General features: G+C 38.2%; 1 protein-coding gene across 3 annotated transcripts in view; it reads right to left on the reverse strand.

Annotated features, from left to right (window-relative positions):
• Nucleotides 1-25520, reverse strand: part of LOC136035630 (activin receptor type-2A-like) — a 130434-nt gene extending 104914 nt beyond the window's left edge. The window contains exons 1-2 of one of the 3 annotated variants that reach the window (XM_065717526.1): nt 25352-25508; nt 6413-6502 (exon numbers count right to left, since the gene is read on the reverse strand). In XM_065717526.1, coding sequence (XP_065573598.1) covers nt 6413-6479 — 67 coding nt within the window. In that variant the 5' untranslated portion in view covers nt 6480-6502; nt 25352-25508. Of the gene's footprint in view, nt 1-6412; nt 6503-25351 lie in introns of all 3 variants that reach the window. The other 2 variants (XM_065717524.1, XM_065717525.1) reach the window with 2 other exon arrangements.
• Nucleotides 25521-26075: the final 555 nt, after the last annotated feature.

Below are 26075 nucleotides of genomic sequence, written 5' to 3' on the forward strand. Positions count from 1 at the left end.
CTTTAGCATAAAGAGCGAGGTATATATCTCCTCCTAGATACCTCGCTCTTTATGCTAAAGTATTTTTAGAACTCCTCATATGCGTAATAATCTCTGTTCGTTTTAAGTTTAAATGCTACTCCTTCCTTTCATTTGAAGAACGTTTTCATGTTTATTTTTCATTGTTTTCTTATAGTAATGCTAGAAAATCCTACGCCCTTTTCATTGAATTTTTCTTCCCCCATGACAGATTCCTCCAAGGAAAAATCCTCCAAAATAGCCCCCTCCCCTCAGTCCCACCCCCAAACAAAATAAAATCCCCCTGAAAACGTCTGTACACTTCCCAATAACCATTACTATATGTAAACACTGGTCAAAGTTTGTAACTTGCAGCCCCTCACCCAGGGATTGTGGGGGAGTAAGTCATACCCAAAGACATAGTTATTATGGTTTTCGACTATGTTGAACAAAATGGCTATCTCAAAAATTTTGATCCGTTGACTTTGGGAAAAAAATTAGCGTGGGAGGGGGCCTAGATGCCCTCCAATTTTTTTGGTCACTTAAAAAGGGCACTAGAACTTTTCATTTCCGTTATAATGAGCCCTCTTGCAACATTCTAGGACCACTTGGTCGATACGATGACCCCTGGGGAAAAGAAAAAAAACAAAAACAAAAAAACAAACAAACACGCACCCGTGATTTGTCTTCTGGCAAAAAATACAAAATTCCACACTACATTTAGCTTCTATCTACATTTTTGTAGATAGGAGCTTGAAACTTCTACAGTAGGGTTCTCTGATACGCTGAATCTGATGGTGTGATTTTCGTTAAGATTCTACGACTTTTAGGGGGTGTTTCCCCCTATTTTCTTAAATAAGGCAAATTTTCTCAGGCTCGTAACTTTTGATGGGTAAGACTAAATTTGATGAAACTTATATATTTAAAATCAGCATTAAAATGCGATTCTTTTGATGTAGCTATTGATATCAAAATTTAATTTTTTAGAGTTTTGGTGTACATTGAGCCGGGTCGCTCCTTACTACAGTTCGTTACCATGAACTGTTTGATTTAAATTGTAAGACCAGAAGTAGTAATAGTAGTATCCCCAAAAGTTTCAACTTAAAACCCCTAGTAATTCTCTATATATTGCTGAGGTTTCTTATTGGCAAACATAAACACAATGTCTTTTGATTTATTTTAAAGCAACATTTAGTTCTAAAGCATAATGGGCCAATTGCATAGTTGTGGAGGGTTGACATGTCTAATATTCTTAAAGACATAGTTGCTAGTTGTTCATAGTTGTTCTATTATGCTGATCAAAATGGCTGTCTCAAAATTTTGACTAGATGCGTTTGGAAAACAAATGGGCTAAGAGATGGGATGATTGCCCTCTAATCTCTTATTACTCTTAAAAAGGGCAACCGCTGTAATTGTAGTGCAAGGGGGGGGGACTCCCCTTTCATATGTCTAGTAAAAACTTTTTAAGCAAAAAAAAAAAACTGAAAACATTTAAAATTTATTTTATTTTCAGTAAAGTACAAATTATGTCTGATCTGAAGAAGGTATGTAGGTTGTCTAAGACATAATTTCCAGAATTGTTCACTACGCTGAACAAAATGGCTACCTCAAAATTTTGATTAGATGTGTTTTGGGAATTTATGGGCGTGGGGGGAGGTTTGTTGCCCTCCAATCAGTTTTGACTAATAAAAAGGGCACTAGTCCTTTCAATTTTCAATCGAATGAGCCTTTTTCGAAGTTTCTACGACAGCAAATGGTCATCTCAAAATTTTCTATCAGATTCATTTCGGGAAAATATAAAGTGTGTGAGCGGGTGGGGGAGTATCTAACCTTCGGTCTCTCTGAATGTTAAAAAGGGAGCTAGAATTTCTCAGTACCAATCCATAGAACCCCCTCCGAAGTTTATATGATCAACCTTTCTATATGTGCCTTCCATGCCCCCAGGGCATAAATTACAACCCTTGTTCTGAGGGCTGTGGGGAGGGGTGGGTCATTCTCAAAGACATAATTTCCAGACTTCAATCACGTTGAACAGAATGGCTATCTCAAAATTTTTATTTAATGTCTTTGGGGAAATGGTGGGAGAGGGAGGGGGGTTATTTGCCCTCCAATTACTTTCTACTATTAAAAAGGGCATTGACCCCACCCTCTGATACTTCGAATCTCAAAAAGGGCACAAGAAATTCTGATTACAAGACCAATGAGCCCCCTCCAAAATTTAAACTATAACCCTTCCTATATATGCTTTATATCTACCCAGGGCATAACTTAAAACCCTTGCCCTGAGGGCTGTGGGGGGTGGGGTTGTCATCCCCCAACTATATTGAACTATATTGCATATTTCAAAGAAATATGCTATATTTCAACTATATTGAATAAACGACTATCTCAAAATTTTGATTGGATGTGTTTGGGGATATGGTGGGCGTGAGAGGGGGATTAGCTGCCCTCCAACCACTTTCGACTATTAAAAAAGGAAAGTGGTCCTTTCAGTTTCCAATCGAATGAGCTGTTTTTTTACAAGTTTCTACGACAACAAAAGGCAATCTCAAAATTTTTATCAGATGCATTTCGGGAAAACCCGAGGTGTGGGGTATCCACTCTCCGATCACTCTGAATCTTAAAAAGGCAACTAGAACTTCTGATTACCAATCCAATGAGCCCCCTCCGAAGTTTAAACGATCACCTTTTCTATATGTACCTTATATGCCCCCAGGGCACAGCTTATAACCCTTACCCTGAAGGCTGCGGGATCTATCCCCCGATCACTCTGAATCTTAAAAAGGGCACTAACTTCTGATTGCCAATCAATGAGCCCCCTCCGAAGTTCATAAGATCACCCTTTCTATATAAACCTTAAATGCCCTCAGTGCATAACTTACAACCCTTGACCTGAGGGCTGAGGGGGTTGTCATTCTCAAATACAGAATTTTCGGACTGTTCAACTACGTCGAACAAAACGGCTATCTCAAAATTTCAATTGAATGTGTTTAGGAAAATGGCGGGCATGGGAGGGGTGTCAGTTACCCTCCAATCACTTTCGACTATTAACAAGAGCTAAGAGCTCATATGGCACTTGTGACGAGGCCAGAAGAGCCAAGAGCTCATATGGTATAAGCTCTAACAACATTCTATGAATCAATAGATTGATTTAAAAGAAAATCAGAGGCTTAATGCCGGTCGGGATTTAAAATAAGTTTTTCTAATTTTCCCTCTCCCTTCAGCCCCCCAGATGGTCGAATCAGGGAGAACGACTTTATCAAGTCAGTTTGTGCAGCTCCCTGACACGCCTACCAATTTTCAGCATCCTAGCACGTCCAGAAGCACCAAACTCGCCAAAGCACTGAACCCCACCCCCAACTCCCCCAAAGAGAGCAAATCCAGTACGGTTACATCAATCACGTATCTACGACATTTGCTTATTCTACCCACCAAGCTTCAAACCCGATTCCTTCACTCTAAGCGTTTTCCAAGATTTCCGATTTCCCCCTCCGACTCCCTCCAATGTCAACAGATCTGGTCAGGATTTGAAATAAAAGCTCTGAGACATGAGTTCCTTCTAAATATCAAATTTCATTAAGATCCGGTCACCCGTTCTTAAGTTAAAAATACCTCAACTTTTTCCAAATTAACACTCCCCAGCTCCTCCAAAGAGAACGGATCCGATTCAATTATGTCAATCACGTATCTAGAACTTGTGCTTATTCTTTCCATCAAGTTTCATCCCGATCTCTTCACTCTAAGCGTTTTCCAAGATTTCAGTTTCCCCACTCCAACCTCCTATGTCCCCAGATTCAATTCGAGTCGAAAATGGAGCATCTGAGACATGAGATCCTTCTATATATCAAGCTTCATTAAGATCAGATCACCTATTCGTAAGATAAAGATACCCCAATTTTTCACGTTTTCCAAGAAATTCGGTTTCCCCCTCCAACTCTCCCCAATGTGACAGGATCTGGTCGGAACTTAAAATAAGAGCTCTAAAGCACAAGATCCTTCTAAATATCAAATTTCATTGAGATCCGATCACCCGTTCGTAAGTTACAAATACCTCATTTTTCTAATTTTTCCGAAATACCCCCCCCCCCCAACTCCACCAAACAGAGCGGATCCGGTTATGTCAGTCACGTATCTTGGACTTGTTTTTATTCTTCCCACCCAGTTTCATCCTGATCTCTCCGCTTTAAGTATTTTTTAATATTTCCAGTCCCCCCAACAGCCCCCCCATGACGCTGGATCCGGTTGGGATTTAAAATGAGAGATCTGAGTTACGAGATCCTTCTAAATATGAAGTTTCATGAAGATCCGATCACTCCTTCGCAAGTTAAAAAATACGAAGTTTTTTCTAATTTCTCAGAATTACCCCCCCCCCACTCCCCCAAATAGATCGGATCCGTTCCGATTATGTCAATCACGTATCTAGGACTTCTGCTTTTTCCCAACCAAGTTTCATCCCGATCCCTCCACTCTAAGCGTTTTCCGAGATTTTAGGCCCCCCTCAAACTCCCCCTAATGTCACCAGATCCGGTCGGGATTTAAAATAAGAGCTTCGAGACACGATACCCTTCTAAATATCAAATTTCATTGAGATCCGATCACCCGTTCGTAAGTTAAAAATACCTCACTTTTCAGAATTAATCCCCCCCCAAAGAGATCGGATCCGTTCCGTTTATGTCAATCACGTACCTAGGACTTGTGCTTATTTTTCCCACCAAGTTTCATCCCGATCCCTCCACTCTAAGAGTTTTCCAAGATTTTAGGTTCCCCCTCAAACTCCCCCCAATGTCACCAGATCCGGTCGGGATTTAAAATAAGAGCTCTGAGACACGATATCCTTCCAAACATCAAATTTCATTAAGATCCGATCACCAGTTTGTAAGTTAAAAATACCTCATTTTTCTATTTTTTTCGATTTAACCGTCCCCCCACCCCACCCCCAGATGGTCGAATCGCGGAAACAACAACTTCTAATTTAATCTGATCTGGTTCCTGATAGGATGCCAAATTTCATCGTCCTAGCTTACCTGGAAGTGCCTAAAGTAGCAAAACCAGGACTGACAGACCGACAGAATTTGCGATTGCTATATATCACTTGGTACATACCAAGTGCCATAAAAACGGTAATGGCCCTTTCAATTTCTATGAGATGCATTTTGGAAAAATACGTGGTGTGGGAGTGGGGGTATCCACCCACTGATCACTCTGAATCTTAAAAAGGGCACTAGAACTTCTAATTACCATTCCAATGAGCCCCCTCCAAAGTTTATACGATCACCCATTTCTATATATACCTTATATGTCCCTTGGGTATAACTTACAACCCTTGCCCTGGGGGCTGTAGGGGGGGATATCATTCTCAAAAACAAAATTTCCGGACCTTTCAACTACGTCGGGCAAAATGGCTATAACAAAATGTCTACCACACAATTCTGATTGGATGTGTTTGGGAAAATGGTGGGCGTGGAAGGGGGGTTAGTTACCTTCCAATCAATTTCCGCTTTCAATTTCTAATCGAGTGAGCTCTTTTTAGCGTTTCTACGATGACAAATGACCATCTCAAAATTTCTATCAGATACATTTCGGGAAAATACGAGGTTTATTTTTATTATTTATTATACGATATTTTTGGAATAAGAAGAAAATAAAAATTCTATTGATATGCAAATAAAGTTGAAACACTAAAAAAATAAATATAACACAACAGGGTAATTGGTCTTTCTATAAAGATTTGCTTGCAAGGTAGTCGATTAACTAATAATTTGAGAGTTTAGACTTGAACAATTTTAATAATAAACATATTAATGCATATCTTAAATTTTTTATTATTCAACTATGACTATTTGAATTTTCAAGATGTTCTTTCTAGCGGTTCAAGACGATATATTTTTGGATTCATTTTCTGATGTTTTTTCACACATGTACCTTATTTTTAAACTTGACGCCTGTTAAGAATTAAAACTACCATACTGCATATGGTGGCCTTTTTCAATAAAAATTTACAATCCAATTTATAGAATCAAATTCCATTTTTACTGTTCTTGGGTTCTTGAAAACATGAATCAATCAATCAATTTATTAATACTAAAAGAAAAACTATTACAAAAGTAAAGCGGTTACTAGGCCCAAGAAGCTTAGCTTGTAATGGACCACGGAGAACAAGAATAAAACACTTTTACAAAAAAACAACAAAAAACACTGGAACATGACAAGGACATTTAACAGATAGAAAATTTAGAAGGAAGCATGCAATTAACGTTTCTTTAAATCCAGTAAATTTTAGGATTATTTATATGTAGACTAAATTTCTAATATCATTAAAAAGGAAAAAGAAAACAGAATAAAAGCAAAGGGTTTCATATATCTGAGAACTGAATATGCACAAAACTAGCAAACAAATAACTATATAACCAATTACCTTTGATGGAAGAAAACCCGATAGATACTTTTAAAAGGAGAATGCATATGTGACGACCCTTGTACATATCCCTGAGGAGCAGCAAATAACCTAAAAGGAAAACAATCATTAAACCATAGTTTTACATGCAGACAGAGAGGCAAATAAACTTCCTACATCAAACCTAAGAATTTGATTTTCCGATAAGCTCTATATTTTTACAAAAGTTAAAAAAACTGACAAAATGATCTTGGCACAGATCTTGACAACCTATACACAGCTTTCGACAATCCTGGCTACTAGTCTTTCATTCTTGGCACTACTCTTCACTACTCGTGACAATCTCGGCACTACCCTTGACAATTTTCGACCTGCTCTTTCATACTTTTGACTACACTTGACAATCTGAATACAATTCCTGTGACTTGATGCTTCTACTGCTGGTGCTGTTGAGGGAAATAGGCTGAGGACACTGGGCTAGAGTGTAATCTTGAGTTTTACTCAAGAAAAATATATATTTCAGATTTTTGTATTACACCAACAACAAAAACCTAATTTAAGTACTAATCAAGTTTACAGAAAGGAAAAATAATTTCTATGGTATATTGATATCTTTTCTTTTTTTCTCAGAGGCCCTTCGTATGGAAGGGGGTGGTTGAACAGACTTCGGAGGGGACTTACTCGATTATGAATTAAAAGCTCTAGTACCATTTCTAGAGTCAAAAGTGAGTGAAGGGCAACCAGCCGCCTCGTCACGCCATTTTTCCACAACTCATCCAATCAAAATTCTGAGATAGCCATTTTTTTAAAAAATAGTTCAGAGGTTATGACCATACCAATAGGGCTGACAACTCCCTTTCTAGTCCCCAGGGCAAGAGCTGTAAGCTGAGAAATTTATCCATTGTTAAGACATGAGGTTTTTACAAGAAGGAGGGTTAAATAGCCTTTAGAGGAGGCTCTTTCAATGGGTAATCAAGTTCCAGAGCCCTTTTAAAAATTCAAAAGTGATCGGTGGGCCTTTTCTCCCCCAAATGCATCCGATCAAGATTTTTAGGCAGTCATTTTATTCAAAATAGTCTGAAGGTCAAATGACTGTGGTTTCGGGAGTAGACACCCCCACCCACAGGTCCCGTTCCAAGGGCAGTAAGCTATACAAGTTGCTCCTAGTGAACATACTATATTTTTTATTGAGAAAATAGGGCATTTTGATCCTGGATCTCTAAAAAAGCTTAGAGTATACTTTTAGTAGTAGTAGTAGAAGCAGTAATAGAAGTATTAGTAGAGTTCCAACGTATTAACCAAATCAATTCTTGAAATACGCTCTTTTGACAATGTGTATGCATATTGCGTCTTTTAATTTTCCCTCAATATTGTAAATAGAGTGGTGTGGTAGTAGTACTAGTAGTCGTAGTGGTAGCATGCAAATATTCCCTTTTTGATCAATTCCCTTGTCATTTCCAGAAAGCTCCAAATTAATGTACCAAGTCATTCATGAGTTATGCCCTTTTGAAAATCCGTATACACATAACGTCTGAATTCCCTTCGTCTTTTTGGACAATAAAGTTCAAACATGCATACCTTTCTCAATAAGATATACTATATATACTTCTACAACTATTAACAAGTCACTGCAGCACCGAGCAGCCTGAGGCCAACACAAATACGCACATTCTTTCTCCATCCCAAATGTGGATTGAACCACATTTTTTTACACCCTACTGTATGAAATACAGTCAGTCAGTCGGGTACCCAGAACAATCCGTAGGCAATTTCTCTTGAAAATATTTAGCAAATCTTCATCCGCTTTTCGGAGTGCCCATGCTTCAGAGCCATATTTGACCACCGTCATCGCTGAAGCTTCTAATATTCTAATTTCGGTTTGCAGACTTATCTTCCTATTCTTCCAACCTTTTTTTAACTGTGAAAAAACACCCTGAGCCTTGGCTATTATACTGTTAACATCTTCACTGCTCCCATTGCACTTACTAATAATACTACCAAGGTAAGTGAAACTGCCAACCTGATCAATCTTTTCGTTACCCGAAGTCACCTTTTCATCTTCACTTATCCCTAGCCTTAGTGACTTAGTCTTCTTAACATTAATTTTCAAACCTATTCTAGCACCCTGAACTCGCAAAACCTGTAAAGGTTTTGTCATTCATTTTGCTCACACTTTTTTCTAGGATGTTTCAATCATCAGCATAATCTAAGTCCAGGAGAGTTTTTCCTCTCCATTTGATTCCGCGGTCTCCCATTGCCTTTCTTGTGCTCCATAAGACAAAGTCCATCAAAATGACCCACATAAAGGGGAATAGAATATCTATATAAATAAAAACTATATAAAAACAATGAACGAATTACCTAACCTGAGGATTGTTGGGAGGTTGACATCCCCAAAGATATAATTACTGGATCTTTCAACAATGCTGAACAGAACAGGCAATCTCAGAATTTTGATCAGAAGGATTTGGGAAAAACTGTATCAGCAGGGAGGGGGTGCTAGTTGCCCTCCATCACTTGAGTCCCAAAAGAGAACTAGAACTTCAAGTTTCCAATCAAGTGAGCCTCCTCTAAAGTTCACACAACCACCCCTTACATAAAAAGCTTATATGCCCCAAGGGCATAACTTATAATCCTTGTCCTCAAACTCTGGGGGGTTGCATCAACCCCAAATGCTTTGTTATGTGATATTTTGACTGTTTTTGAACAAATGGCTATCCCAAAGTTTCTATTGGATGAATTTGGGGAAAACAGCCTGTAAGGGGTTGTGCTGCTTATGGATTGTACTGTCTATGATACTACTTAGGCAAGCGATGCTGTCCACTTGTTGTTCAAAATCCCATCTTCACCTTCAATTATTCCTAGTCTTAGTGACTTTGCCAACATTTCCATCTCATCTAACTCAAAATAATATGCTCATATTTATATTTTCTCTCTTAATCACCAATACTCGATTTATTATTGTTTCATCTGACTTAATTTTTGCACTTCCATGAACACTTCCATACTAGTAAAATGTCAAAAAATTAAAATAGATACAAAGAAATATTCTCAAGTTCCATCACATCACATTTTTTAATGTATATATATATATAAATATATATATATATATATATATATATATATATATATATATATATATATATAAATATAAATATATATATATATATATATATATATATATATATATATATATATATATATGTATATATATATAATGGTCGAATCTGGCAAAATGACTTTATCAAGTCAAATTGTGCACCTCCCTGACACGCCTACCAATTTTCATCGTCCTAGCACGTCCAGAAGCACCAAACTCGCCAAATCACTGAACCCCTCCCCCCAACTCCTCCAAAGAGAGCGAATCCAGTACGATTCTGTCAATCACGTATCAAGGACATTTGTTTATTCTATCCACCAAGCTTCATCCCGATTCCTCCACTCCAAGTGTTTTTCCAAGATATCCCCCTCCAACTCCCCCCAATGTCAAAAGATCTGGTCGGGATTTGAAATGAGAGCTCTGAGACATGAATTCCTTCTAAAATCAAATTTCATTAAGATCCGATCATCTATTCGTAAGATAAAAATACCCCAATTTTCACATTTTCCAAGAACTCCGGTTTCCCCCTCCAACTCCGCCCAATGTCACAGGATCTGGCGGGAATTTAAAATTAGAACTTTAAAGCACAAGATCCTTCTAAATATCAAATTTCATTAAGATCTGGTCACCATTTCGTAAGTTACAAATACCTCAATTTTCAAAATTACCCCCCCGCCCAAATTCCACCAAAGAGAGCAGATCTGGTCCGGTTATGTCAGTCACGCACCTTAGACAGGTTTCTATTCTTCCCATCCAGTTTCATCCAGATCTCACCGCTTGAAGTATTTTCTAAGATTTCCGGTCCCCCCAACTGCCCCCCCCCCGTCCCAATTACGCTTGATCCGGTTGAGATTTAAAATAAGAGATCTGAGTTACGAGGTCCTTCTAAAGATGAAGTTTCATGAAGATCCGATCACTCCTTCGTAAGTTAAAAATACGTAATTTTTTCTTATTTTTCAGAATTAACCCCCCCCCCCCCAATAGAGCGGATCCGTTCCAATTATGTAAACCACGTATGTAAGACTTCTGCTTATTTTTCCCACCAAATTTCATCCCGATCCCTCCAATCTAAGCGTTTTCCATGATTTTAGGTTCCCCCACCCAAAACTTCCCCCAATGTCACCAGATCCGATCAGGATTTAAAATATAAGCTTTGAGACAGGATATCCTTCTAAATATCAAATTTCATTGAGATCCGATCACATGTTCCTAAGTTAAAAATACCTCATTTTTTCTAATTTTTCAGAAATAACCCCCCCCCCAACAACCCCAAAGAGAGCGGATCCATTCCGTTTATGTCAATCATGTATCTATGACTTGTGTTTATTTTTCCCACCAAGTTTCATCCTGATCCCTCCACTCTAACTGTTTTCCAAGTTTTAGGTTTCCCCCTCCCAAATCCCCCCCAATGTCACCAGATTCGGTCGGAATTTAAAATAAGAGCTCAAAACACCATATCCTTCTAAATATCAAATTTCATTGAGATCCGATCACCCGTTTGTAAGTTAAAAATACCTCATTTTTTTTATTTTTCAGAATTACCCCCAACCCAAAGAGAGCGGATCCGTTCCGGTTATGTCAATCATGTATCTAGGACTTGTGCTTATTTTCCCCACCAAGTTTCATACCGATCCCTCCACTCTTAAGTGTTTTCCAAGATTTTAGGTTTCCCCTCCCATACCCCCCAATGTCACCAGATCCGGTCGGGATTTAAAATAACAGCTCTGATACACGATATCCTTCCAAACATCAAATTTCATTAAGATCTGAAAACTTGGTTACCAAGTGCCATAAAAAATGCGTTTTAAATATTTTCGCTTTTTTAACTTTAATCTATCAAAAATTATTCAGACTTCAAGGATTAAATATCAGTAAATGCCTATTAAACTGTCCATCCACATTCCTTTGTAGTTTTTTTTTTCATTGATTTTTTTTCCCTAGCTGCCTTCTGATTACTTCTTGAATATTTTGGAGCTTCTTCCAAAGTATACAACCAACCTTTCCATAAAAACATTGTATACCCCTGGGGCACAACTTACAAACCTTGCCCATAGGTTATGGGGGTTTGTCAACCCTGGAAGTATTATGTCCTATGATATTTGGACTATTTTGAACAAAACGGCTATCATGAAACTTCAATCTAATGCACTTAGGGAAAAGCACATGTGGAAGGGGGGGCAAGTTGCCCTCCAATCACTTTTTAACTTTTAAAAAGAGCACTAGAACTTCCAATTCTCAATCGAATAGGCCCTCTCCAAGGGTTATATGATCACTCCTTCCATATATACCTTATATGTTAATAATGGGCACCTAGAATAACCTATAGTCCTTGACATGAGGGCTTTGGGGGAAGGGGGGTTGACATGCTCTAAGATATAATTACTGGACCTTTTCAACTATGCTGAACAAAATCTCAAAATTTTGATTGGGTGTGTTTGGGGAAATGATGAGTGTGGGAAGGGGTCTGGTTGTCCTCCACTCACTTTTGACTCTTAAAAGGGCACTAGAACATTCAATTTCCAATCAAAGCAGCTCCTTTCAAAGTTTCTACAACAACTCCTTTTATATGAAGTGCCTTGTCAGAAAAAAATAATAATAAACTTAACCCACTTTGCAATAAAACCTTATATGCACCCAGAATATAGCTTAGAACCCTTTTGCCTGGGCTCTGAGGGGTTGTGTCAACCCTGGAGGCATTGCTATATGATCATTGGACTGTTTCAAACAAAATAGCTTTCTCAACTTTCAATTAAATGCATTTAGGGAAAAGAGGGCATGGCGAGGGCTGGTTGCCCTCCCATCCCTATTGACTTTTAAAAAGTACACTAGAACTTCTGCCTAAATGAGCTTCCTCAAAGGTTTATAGGGCCATCTCTTTCATAAGCACCTTATATATTAACAAGGGGAAACAAGAATAACTCAAAGCACTTGCCCTGAGGGCTATGGAGGGGAGGTGATATTGCCAAAAACATAATTACTGGACCTTTTCAACTATGCTCAACAAAATGATTATCTCAAAATTTTGATTGGATGCATTTGGAGAAATGATGGGCTTGTGGGAGGGGAAGTCTCTCCTATCACTTTTGACTCTTAAACAGAGCACTAGAACTTTGGATTTCCATTCAAATGAGCTCCTTTCAAAGTTTTTGAAACAATTTTTTCTATACAGAGTACCTTGGTCAACCTTGGAAACACTGTTATATGATCTTTGGACTATTTTGAACAAAATTGCTATCTCAAATTTTCTACTGCTAAAATTGCTATCTCTATTTTGAAAAAAAAAAATTAAGAACATTAAAAAGTGCAGTACTTGACTTCTAGACATTCCAGCTGTATTAATTAAAGTCTTTACTGACAATTTTTCAGAACCTTTGTTCTTAATTTTTAATGAAATTGCTTCTACTGGTAAGTCCCAAATTGTTGGAAATTAGGTTTTATTACTTCCATAAAAAAGAAAGGTAACAAGAAAGATTTTGATGGTGGCCAGCCAATTACTCTTACTCCAGTTTTTTCCAGCTATAAGAAAGCTTTTTAGCTGAGTGGATGGAAGTAAAAATAATCCTAAACATTGACCAAAGACAATTTGGAAACTTACACTCTACATCTACCAACCACTATCTTGTTCACCTTATGGATACAATATGTAACACACTTGAAAAAACCAATGCATGGCTCAATATTATCACAGTGGACTTGCAAAAAGCTTTTGATTTAATTAACCACAGTACATTCGTAGAAAATCTATCCAATGACTTTAATAAATATAATAAATAATAAATATTTATTTATAACCCACTTACATCAAAAAGATAAATAGTGGAGTAAAGACTTGAAGAAAAACGGAAAAAAAAAAAAAAAAAAAATGTGATACAAAAAAAAAAAACGAGAGTCAACAAAAGACATTAATCATACAAACGGATCAGACCGTGGTGAGGCGACAAATGCCGACACGCCGTTTCTGAGAGCTCTTTGTGTAGATCAGTCAGCGTCTCAGTAATATTCGGAAGATGGAACTTTTTGATTATCTTTCGATTCCTATACCACAGAGGAAGACAGAGAAGAAATTTACAGAAACGGAAATAAGAGGATCGAATATCACTAATATCTTTTTTCTTAAATATAGGGTAAAGCCCAGAAAGGTAAAGAACAGAATGATCGTAAAAAGTAGAATAAAGCTTACCAAGGGCAATACGATTGTATTTCCCTCGATTAGCTACAATTTTAGAGTAACCAATCTGGATTTTCACTCTAGCATCCCAGACAGCACGCTCCCGAAGAGTTTTAAGATTTTTTGTAAGTGTAATACCCAACCACCGGATCGAATCTACATGAGGGATAGAAAATTTTTGAAAAATTAGAGGCCTAGGAGAAGAGGGGACATTGAAAGAAAGATACTCACATTTATCAACATTAAGCGAAAGACCGATTTTAGTAAAAGAAGAAGAAACTTTATGAACCATCTGCGATAGACTGAGTTTAGACCGGCTAATTAGAAGAATGTCATCAGCATAAGCAAGGTAAGAAATATCACTCAAACCAACAAAACACATAGAAGAAATATTCTCAAGAATACCAGAGATACAAAATTTGAAAATACTAGGAGATAACACTCCACCCTGCCGTACGCCACGACGAACAAGAACATTAGAAAATGAAAGGGCACCATTAGTTTTAATTCGGAGATAAGAATTACTATACCAAAACTTTAGAAGAAAAATAACTGAAAGGTTAATACCGTGACTATAAAGAGAGTAAAGAGCCTGACTATGTACAACACTATCGAAAGCCTTAGAAAGATCAAGAGCACAAATATGAAGACCATACCCTTTAGCCGAAGCATCTTTAAGAAGGAAAGCAAGAGCACGGTGAGCGTGCTGGCATCCGATGCCAGACCAAAAACCAAACTGATTCTCCCCGAAATTAGCATTCATACTTATGAAAGGAAGTAGGATATATTCAAGGATTTTACTAAAATTACAAGCAACCGTGATAGGCCTGTAAGAAGAACAATCCAAAGGAGTCTTACCTCGTTTAAGTACAGAAGTGACAGTTCCACACAAAAAGCTATCAGGAACGAGGGAACAACAAAGGCACATTTGGAAAAACAACTGTAAATGGAAAAACAAAGACGGGCAATTTATTTTTAGATGACAAGCACTGATACCGTCAATATCAAGAGAACTTGATTTCAATTTCTTAACAGATGCAATTACAGCATCAACTGAAACGGGAATAACTTGTGCCTGAGTCAGGGAAGGCGGCAGAACCGAATCAAGCAATTTCGAATAAAGCGCGTGCACTGCATAATTCACTTTGGAAAATATAACTGAATAATGGTCAGACCATGCGGAAGGCGTAATGGGGCCATTAGGATTTGCCGAGTTATTTAATTTAGCTGAATTAATCACTTTGTCCCAATCTTTCTTATTGGTAGGACAGTCTAACCCTTTGTAACGGCTCGATCGCAGACATTTTTTAAACTCACGCTTAGTTTTTTGTTTAATTTCAAACACATTCCCAGCTAATGGTCGACCGTTAGCAACCCATATACGCAGCCACAATTTGGCTTTATTTTTCACACTTTTCAGCTCAGGGTCACATGACCAGATTGGTTTCCTTGTACCCTTCCTCACTCGCTCCTGAGGGACAGCGACCTCCTCAGCGCGTTTTAAACACCACACGATTTGGTTGTAATAATGATTCAGATCGTAATTACTTTTAGTAGGACTAACACTCAGCTGGAGTAGATGAAAAGGTACACGTAAAGAACCAAGGAGAATGGCCAGGGTTGAAATATATAATGGCATATTAACATTTTTCCAATTACTCCGCACAAACCATTTAGAGGCAGGAGCACAAGCCTGGTCAGTACTATCTTTTCTAATCGAAAAGCATAGCGATAAAGGAAGGTGATCAATATCTTGCTCATCTTCGTGGACATGCACTGTTGAAGATGTAATGAACGGGGAACAAATCACGTGATCAATATCCGATAAGCTGCCGGAATTATGCACATACGAGAAAGGTAGATCCTTCGCAATTATTCTGTAATCAGGGAGACAATCAAGTAGGTTCACAGTACGAGCAGAATCACGTTTTACATCAGTGTTCATATCTCCAATAATAATAAATTCGTACCCATTTTTGCTTATACTTTGAAGGAGAGTTTTCAAACTAGAGCATGCTTTGGAGAATTTATTAAGCGATGTCATATTCTTCCCATCATGAGGCAGGTAAGTGTTTATCAATACGGTTTTACCAAGTCTTATAGCCAATAAATGTTCATCAGAGAAATAGCATGACAGAGACAGAAAGCTGAGCTTTTGTTTTATAATACATGCTAAACCCCCTGAAGGCCTTCCAAAAGTAGATTTAGCATTTGTTGTGAAAACAAAGTGGGCAGAACTGCAGCGCAGGAAATTAACACTCGTTGCGGTCAAAAGATGTTCCTGAAAGCATACAATGTCAAACTTACTGTACAGTTCATCAATGGTCAGGTCCTTGTTTTTCATCCCATTAATATTGAAGGACACAAGTGATACTGATTCAGACATTAGTTTGTTTTCGGTAACTTGCGACTGACAATTGCTTTCAATTTAGGGCAAGTCAGGCTAAACGAAACATGATCACCTCCACAGTTTGCACACATAGGTGACAAATTGCAAGGCGAGTCTCTATCTGAAACATGAGGACCAGCACATCGCGCACATTTTGGTGTAACACTGGGACAAGACGACTGGAGATGGTCAGGGGATCGGCAATTGTTACAGCACCGGGGAATCGAATGAACTCATAAACACTTAGGATTTCGTATCCTACTTTGAGACCATATCTAAATGCTTCAACTCTTGATGTTGCATCAGAGAATTCAAGTTTTACTGCAAGCGATTTCCCTAGCCTAGAGGCACCAGAAACACCAGGGCACGATATCAGGTGGGACAGTTCAAAATCAAGCGGGATTCCCTTCAGGAGTCCGTAAAACTTCTTGGTTAGAACTTTTGCAGAAGAGCCAGTAAACGCACCAGTCACCGATAAGCGGAAATCTTCAGCAACTGACTTATCTATATTGATAAACAGTTTGTCACGAACGGGACGAATGTTAGTGATTGATTCGTGTCCATCAATCTGATCTATCAGATCTTTTCGTTTTATTGGGTCCAAAAGGGTAGATGGAAGGTTCGACACAACAATAGTAGCATGCGAGTCGCGAATTGCAGGTTTCGGCAGTTGGGGGTAATTCAGTTCATAAGCATCCAGCTTGGTGGCAACAACCTTGAGTAGTTGTTCCACACGATTCACCTTTGTTGACAGCCTAGAATACGCGACTGCGGGCAAAATCGGGACCTCGGTTGGAGACTTGATCACATAAATCGGAATTGATACCTCCTCAGAGTCCAGTTTCTTAATAAAATCAAGAATATCTTTCACATTGTTCACAGAGGCTTTCGTACCGATGCGCCGGGGGCAATTATCATTAGGTGCAACCTTCGCCCAAAATTCGCTTTTTGCATCAGCAATAGCACCGCATTCAAAAGTCTATTACGTGCTGAATAATAATAGCATCTTCAATACCTTCTTCCCAGTTATTTTGCAAAAAGTTCATTACCGGGCAATGCACATACTCGCTGTTATCCATTATGTTATATATATGGCTATCCCCTGAAATCTGGCCTTATGTAAACATTCCTTGGAATGAACTAAACAAATTCAAAGCTATACTTTCACATGTCTTGCCGATATAGATACAATTTTGTGCCACTATAATCCTTATTATTGCCAAACTGGCATACAGCTCTTAGATTTTATATGAAAATGTCTTATTTTAATAATGCTGAAAGTTCAATTTATGCAGCGGACAAAAACTTCAATTAATCCAAGTTATTCAGTGACGTCAAATGTTCCACTTGGTTATAGACACTGAATGAATATTATTAATAATTTATAAGACGTAAAAATGTTCTTACTATTTCGTAACTACTGAGACAATTCAGTGTCTAATTAAATCAGAATAAAAGTCCTTTACCAATAACTGGTTTGAAACTGAGATAAATCCTTTTTAAAAGAATAGATAGATCTTAACTGTTCAACGCCTGAATCAATACTTGATTCAGTTACCACTGAATCAAGTATACTGAAATAACTGAAAATTAATTCTGATCCCATCCCAATCTACAATGCTGTGCCCCAGGGAATCCTCTTAGGTCCAACTTTATTTCTTGCAATGATAAACAGCCTTGGTGCTGATTTCCAAGATAGATGGAAATTTGTTGATGATCAAACTGTCTTAGAGACATGTTTCAAAAAGTTAAAAAGTAGCCCAGTAGACATCTTGGAATCAATATCAGACGAAGCTATTACTAATGATATCAGAGTCAATGGTTTTAACTATAAATTTCCTTAAAACTCCCACCTTTTTTCTTCTATCCAATCCCCCCTGAAATGTTGGTCATAACTATAAAATTACTTGATGTTACCATCTCAAGCAACTTCAAATGAGATTGCCATATTAACAATATTTTAAAACATGCAAATGCTGCATTTCCATCCTTAAAAAATTAATATGCCCTAAATCACATTGTTTGAGTATTTTCCTCTCATTTGTATGCCTATCCCTTGAGTATACCTATCCTGCACAGCATCCTGACATCTCCATTAAATTGTTAGACAGAATAGAGGCAGCCCAAAAAAGGGTGCCTAAGAATTGTTTTCAATGAGGGTAAAGTGCCTTACATCTCCCTTCTTAAGAGAGCCAATCTAGTCACCTTTAAGGAAAGGAGAGCAAAATTTCCTGCGTTTTGCTAATAATGCCCTTAACAACCCTTGGACAACCAACCTTTCCCCTTGTCACCCCTTCACCTGCATTGCTCTTCACCAAAAATCCCCTTTCTTGTTCTAATAAAAGTTCCAACTGAAAGATATAGAAAAACTTTCATCCCTTACACAGTTAATATACTCAATCAATGAATCTCCTCTCCCCCTCCTCCCCTTTACCTTATAGCTTTAATGCTCATTTTGCAAATTTAAAGCTTTCTATTTTTAGGTCAAATAACTAAATTGTTTCTGTTTTAATTATTTTGTTCTTGTTTTAATCTTACAAGTTTTACAAGTTTTAATCTTACAAGTCTGCATCTAGCGAAGCAGACGAAAGTCCGTCATCCAACGATGACGTGCTAGTTCCAGCGGGCTCAGGAAGAAGAAGAAGCAGACAGAAACAAGTGATGAAAGTGTTGTCAACAAACATTGACTCCTTGCCAAACAAGCTGAATGAGCTAAAAGTGTTGCTGGCTCACGAAGATATAGACGTTGTGTGCTTAAGTGAAATTTGCCCAAAAAACTCTCAAAATAGACTGGAGGATAGCCATATTCAGATACCAGGATACACAGTCATTTCGAATCTGGACAGACCCAATGTGAGGAGAGGAGTTGCCATATACATCAAGTCAGCCTTGAAGGTAAATAACTTTGACCTTTTCACAAGTGCCAATTATTTTTGGGTAGAGTCTATCCTGGTTGAATTGACAGTAGGGTCTGAAAAGTTTAGAATTGGTGTGATTTACCGTAGCCCTTCCCCCCCCAGCTCCGAAGAATCATTTCAGTATGTGGCAAATATTATAAATGAAATGACAATATGTAACCCCAAAAATGTCATCATCACAGGAGACTTTAACATGCCGGACACCAGGTGGGTCGATGGTTTAGGCTTTACTCTTCAAAACAACTATACCAATCCAACTCTTGAAGCCTTTGCTGATAACCTGCTGGTCCAGACAGTTGAGTTCCCTACCAGACATAGAGATCATCAAACTCCATCTCTCCTTGATCTCGTTCTGTCAAACAACCCCGAAAAAATTATGTCAACAGCAAACTTACCCCCCCTTGGAGCAAGCGACCATCTTTGTATCCTGAGTGCAATAATCTTGAATCAGATACCAACCAACAAAATCAAACGAACGTTTGTTGATTACAAGAAAATACGCCAGGACCTACAAGAGATTGAATGGGAAAACTCCTTGCAACAAGACACTGAAGCATCCTGGGAGCTTTTCAAGGACATACTACTGAGTCTTGAGTTGAAGCATACGAAAACTTACTTCTCAGAACGTCCCAGAACCCTTCCGTATATGTCACCACAGCTAAAAAAAGTCATTAATAAGAAAAAGAAAGCTTGGAAAAAGTATAAAAATTGTGAGAGTGCAGCCCATCTAGAGCAGTACAAAAAGGCCAGGAACAAACTGAGAAATGCGACCAGAAAAGCAACCATAAGATATGAGGAGTCGATAGCACTAGAGGCAAAAACCAATCCAAAAAAGTTTTGGAGATATGTCACTTCAAACAACCCAAGCCGCAGGTCGATCCATCATTTTACCTCCAGCGATGGAACCAAAATAACCGACCCATTGGTAATGGCAGATACCCTCAATCAATGCTTCTCGTCAAATTTCTCTAAAGACCCTGGATGCCCCCCACCGGATATGCCAACCACCCACATCAAACACCCTATGCCACCGATCCAGTTCACAGCTTGTGATACTTACAAGCGCCTAAAAACTTTGGACCCATCCAAGGCAAAGGGACCCGATGGCATCCATCCTAGGTTGCTGAAGGAGACCGCAGCTGAAATAGCGGAACCCCTGACAAGAATATTCCAGATGTCAATAGCTTCCAAAACTATTCCCTCTGACTGGAAAACAGCAAATGTCATGCCAGTTTTCAAAAAAGGACAGAAAGATAAACCACAGAATTACAGACCCATCAGCCTGACTTCTGTCCCATCAAAAGTCATGGAAGGCGTCTTAAATGATGCAATCGTTGCACATCTGGAAACTAACAGCCTGTTATACGATGGACAACATGGTTTCAGGAAGGGTCGCTCTGTGGAGACAAACCTAATTCAATCATATGACATAATCACCAAGATGATTGAGGAGGGCCTTCCAGTTGACGTACTCTTGCTGGACCAAGCCAAAGCTTTCGAGAAGGTAGTACACTCGTACCTGGAAAGGAAACTAGAGTTCTATCAACTCCACCAAGATGTAAGAGAATGGATTGTCCAGTTTCTCAAGGATAGAATACAGAGGGTGATGATGTATGATGAGGAGGGGAATCAAATCATGTCAAACCCAACTCCAGTGCTCAGCGGAGTTCCGCAAGGAACTAAACTGGGACCTACCCTCTTCAACATGTTCATCAATGACTCAGCCCAGTCAGTGCAAAATGACCTTAAACTGTTTGCAGACGACTCGAAATTGTTTGGCCCAGTCGCAAACAACCAACAGTGCGCAGCTCTGCAGGCAGATCTGCACACCCTCAACAACTGGTCCTCTTCCTGGTCCCTCGAGTTTAATGCTGAAAAGTGCAAAGTCCTACATCTTGGCCCTAAGAACCCAGGAATGACATATACAATGACAGATCGTACTGGGAAGCTCATAACTTTGGAAACTGTCACCGAAGAAAGAGACCTTGGGGTCATTGTTGATGACAAAATGAAATTCCATAGTCACAGCAAATACCTAGCTGCAAAAGGCAACAGGTCCCTTGGTCTCATCAGACGTAATATCACCAGTAGATCTCCCAGGACAATCAGGAAGCTATATACAGGACTGGTCAGACCGCAACTTGAGTACGGAGTCTCTCTTGCCGTTCCCCACTATGTCGTGGACAAGATGATCCTTGAGAGCGTTCAGCGGAGGGCTACAAAACTACCAACCAAATGTAAGAACCTCTCGTACCCTGAACGCCTCAAGAAACTCAAGCTCCCAACCCTGACGTACAGGAGGAAACGCGGAGATGCAATCCTGACCCACAAGCTGCTGGAGAATGGTGTCACACCAGGGCTTTTTAATAAGTCGCTCTCTAGCCACACCCGGGGCCACACCAAGAAGCTCCAGCAACAAAGAAGCTCACGGAGAGAACGTTCCAACTTCTTCTCAACTCGTGCTGTTCCACTGTGGAATTCCCTTAGTGAAGAAACAGTTCAGTCCAAAACTGTTGACAACTTCAAAAAAGCAATTGACCGAGACTGGGCAGCGATGGAGTGGAAACTACACTGGGAGGCCAGTGGATCTACTCAACGGAACTAGACAACGCACTTCCACCTCCATCACTCAACCGGCGAATCTACAGGATGTTCACCCAACCTTATTCGCCGGCCAGTGCGATTTAAGGTAATTTAAGGTAATTTAACATTTTGCTAATTTGACATTGACCTTTTAATTTTATGAGTTTTAATTTTGACATTGACCCTTTTAAATTTTTTTGTTGTTGTTTGTTTTTGTACATAAACAAATGTAAGGCCATGTTCTGGGAAGAAACACCCATACAAAATACAGAGTGCAGTCATAGATCCCACAAATAATCAAGCAGAAAGATATTTTGGAGCAGAAGCAGCTTCTACAAAAGCCAACTGAATACTTGGTATCATCAACCTTGTGAAGCCTATTGTTGACTCTAGGTGAGAGCAAGGGACAAGCTAAGCCTGAAAACTTCTGCATAGGTGGTACAGTTCTAGGAAGCAAAGCTTGATCCTCTGTCTCTAGGTAGCATAAGAAATGTATCAGCACACCTCAAACTGGTGAAGAAGTGTAAACATTGCTAGGCTTTACATCAAGCAAGGTGTGACCTTGCAGCTAATGGCAAGGATACTGGATATAGTTTACTTTAAGAGGGATAGGACACAGTTTACAGTTTTTTGTAAGAGGGACACAGTCTTCATCCAGTTTGATTGGGATTCACACTGGTTGACAAAATGATTCCAAGATCCCTTGTCCACACTTTGCAGCTTTTGGATATTATTTACAGCTGGATTGACCATAGTAAACATGAAACCTGGGCTGGATTTGCCAAAATGCATAACACTACATTTTTCAATATTGAAGCTCTTGTGTCATGTTGTTGTCCAGTTTTGAATATGGTCAAGATCTGTTGTAGTCACCTATGATTGACTGCACCAAACAACTTTGAGTCATCAGCATAGAGTTAGATGATTTGCTGTTAATTGAAAAACATCATTTATATGGATATTGAATAGGGTAGATCCTAAGACACTACCATCCAGGACACCAATGATGACTTCACATCTCTCAAAGTGGATTGACTCTTCTTCATTAGTAAAAAGCCATACTCTCTGTGTTCTATCTGTAAAAAAATCTGAGATCTAGCCAACAATGTATGCATTAATTCCACACAAGATGAGTTTTTTGCTCAAGTGTGGATGTGCAACAGCAGAAGTTAGACTTGTGGGATGGTAGTTTTCTGTACTGGCTTTATTTCCCTTTTTGAATAAAGGGGTGACAAATGCTGTTTTCCAATCTGTTGGCACTTTCATGGTACATAGGGAGACATTGAATAATGCCACACAAATCTTCTTCTGCAACCTCTTTTAGAATACAAGGATGCAACCTATCTGGCCCAGCTAATTTGTTGACATCAAGTAATTTAAGAGAATATTTGAACTAGGAATCTCAATGGACTCCATTGGGTAGTGGATTTGTGTGGGTTCAACTTTGGGTAGGTCTGAATCTGATGTACTGCTAATAGCAGATTGAAACTGGCAGTTCAATGCATCTACAATTTGTTCACTGTTACTTTGACACCTGTTAGTTCAGCTCCTGAAGCAGTTAGTTCAGATGTTGATTACTAACCAGGACTTTTACATGACATATATTGCTAAAATTTCTTTTTGGGAAATTTCTAAAGTCAACTTTACTTGTTAACTTGTTATTGAGGCCAAAATAAATTCAATAATTCAAAGAATATGAAAATTGCAACTTAGAATGTTACAATGTAAAAAAAAAAAAACTATTGTAAACTATTAGCATTTTGACTGACAAATTTAGATGCTTCAAACTTGACTTAGTAGGAATTTCAGAAACTCATATCCCAGGGATCATAAACACAAAATTAGTGAGGGCATGAAGAATGGGTTATATAGACAGGAAGTAGGGTTCTAGATGAATAAGGAAGCTACTAAGTCTTACTTTGGTCAGGAAGGTATTAATAATGGGAAACTAGTAAAACATTTTATGACCAAAAAAATGACTAACATCTTTTCTCTCTTTCAAAACTACTGCAAACTCAATGTTATGGAGTTATTATATATTTGCACATTGGGGGGGGGGGGTTGTAAAGCATAGCATATATTAAATACAGCAATGGTTAGTTTATGTATTTAATATATGATATGCTTTATGCCCACCCCCCTAATGTGCAAATATATAGCCCAAATTTGGGTAAAATTCTAGTTAATTGACTTCCTGCTATCTTGGAAAGGGTTTAGGTTAAGAAAATGAAACTTTCAGTGATAGGTCTAAAGGCTAAAGTATGTCCCCAGGAAGGTATTTTAAAGTACCTACCTCTACTCCTTCTCTCTCTATAGGGCCCTGAAATTTGCCTACATGACAGGTCTATACCTATTGAAATTTTGACAAAACAACATTTTACCTTAATTTTCAGTTACTAGTTGCTTTTTCTCTACCTTTAATTCTGAAAATGCAATTCCTGTTATTTGAGTAGCATTTTGAGCCATATCAATGTTTTTTTTTAATTTAGGGAGTGTATTTGCATATCTTTAAAACCTTATAAAATGGAATTGAACAAATTTAATAAGCTGAAAACAATTTTGTTGTACTTCAATTAAGCAGAAGATCTATTTTGCAGGGTTTCACTTTTATAAAACAAATATTTTTAAAGGTCAGGACCCTCTAGAGGGAGAAGGAGTAGAGGTAGTTGCTTCAAAATACCTTCCTGGGACATACTTTACTCTGTAGATTCATCCCTGGAAGTTTCATTTTCCTGACCTAAACCCTTTCTGAGATAGTAAGAAATCAATTAACTAGAATTTTACCCAAATTTGTTTCTAAACTATTACAGATTTGCAATTTCAAATATCCAATCAACAAAAACAGAAATGATTGCAATTCTATATGTGTAAATACAGGACATTTGGGCTGGAATAACTCCATAACAGTGAGTTTGTGGTAGTTTTGCAAGAGAGAAAAGATGTTCAAAAAGTCAAAATGCATCTATTAACAATAGTTTCATGGCCCTAAACAATTGTTCAGGTAATAGGAACATTGACCATGCTGTTATTGGTCTTGAGGTAAATATTTTGGTGTTCATATTATTAACCTACAAATAAATTGAACATACACTAGATGCCATTCTCTATGCTCTTTCTGAGTATGAAAATCTCTTTGGTAGCCTAAATCTCTAGTTTTGTGACTTCTTGCTATCTTGGAAAGGGGTTAGGTTAGGACAATAAGACTTTCAGGGATGGGTCTAAAGGCTAAAGTATGTCCTGGGAAGGTATTTTGAAGTACCTACTTTCACTCTTTCTCTCCCTCTAGAGGGCCCTGAAATTTGTCTACATGACAGGTCTATATCTATTGAAATTTTGACAAAACAACATTTTATCTTAATTTTCAGTTAGGCTACCAGTTGCTTTTCCTCAGCCTTTAGTTCTGAAAATGTGATTCCTGCTATTTGAGTAGAATTCTGAGCCATTTAAATGTTTTTTTTTCAAAATTTAGGCAATGTAGCCATTTGCATATCTTTAAAACCTTATAAATTGGGGTTGAGTGAAGTTGTGAAGCTGAATACAATTTTGTTATACTTCATTCAAGCAGAAGATCTATATTGCAAGGTTTCACTTTTATAACACACATATTTTTAAAGGTTATCAAAGGTCAGGACTCTATAGAGGGAGAGGGAGTGGAAGTAGATACTTCAAAATACCTTCCCATGACATACTTTAGCCTGAAGACCCATCCCTGAAAATTTTATTATCTTAACCTAACCCCTTTCCAAAATAACCTAGCAGGAAGTCACTAAACTAGGATTTTCCCTAATTAGCATAGCCTTACCTATGAATAAAAAGCTTTACTAAGCTACCATGAATTTGGCCAAGATTTAATTATCCATAAATGCCGTACTCGCGTCATGAACACATTCACAGGTTAAACTACGGGAGCAGAATAATTTTCTGATGTTTTTGCCATGGATTTGTTGTGTCTAGACATTGATGAATGTGATGCTCATCTGAGGCTTTTGTTGTCTAGTTTTGTTTTTATTACCAGAGCGCTATCTGATTTCTTTTTTCGCAAAAGCCGTGTCTACATTCGGCGTTTTCTGGAAAGCTGGAAAACCGGGTTGTGTAGACTTCTACTGCCTTTCCATTTTTCCGTTTCTTGTACGGCACAAAAAGCTGCCAAAATGAGCTGGCTTACCAAAAATCAGGAAATGGAGACGAGTTGTTCAGTTTCATGGGAGCTTAATCAAGCAATAAATTTGAAAATAAAGCCATTGGACTTACATAGAAAGATAAAGAAGCTTTTAAAAACTATCATAAATGGTCGAATGAAGAAACTTTCTTATTAATTGAAGTTTGGAAGGACAAATTTGATGACTCCCATAAAAATAGGACCTAAAGTTCAAACTTATATGACCATGGCAGAAGAGTTATCAAGAGGATTTTTAGAACAAAGAATTGTCCTTACAGCTGTCTAATGTATGGAGAATGGAATGAAAATGTGTTTTATTTTCCGGAAGGAATGGGGGGTTAAAGGATCTGAGAACTGAAATTTTTTT

Source organism: Artemia franciscana, chromosome 14 (genome assembly GCF_032884065.1).
Source record: "Artemia franciscana chromosome 14, ASM3288406v1, whole genome shotgun sequence".
In the NCBI taxonomy this organism is placed as follows: Eukaryota; Metazoa; Arthropoda; class Branchiopoda; order Anostraca; family Artemiidae; genus Artemia; species Artemia franciscana.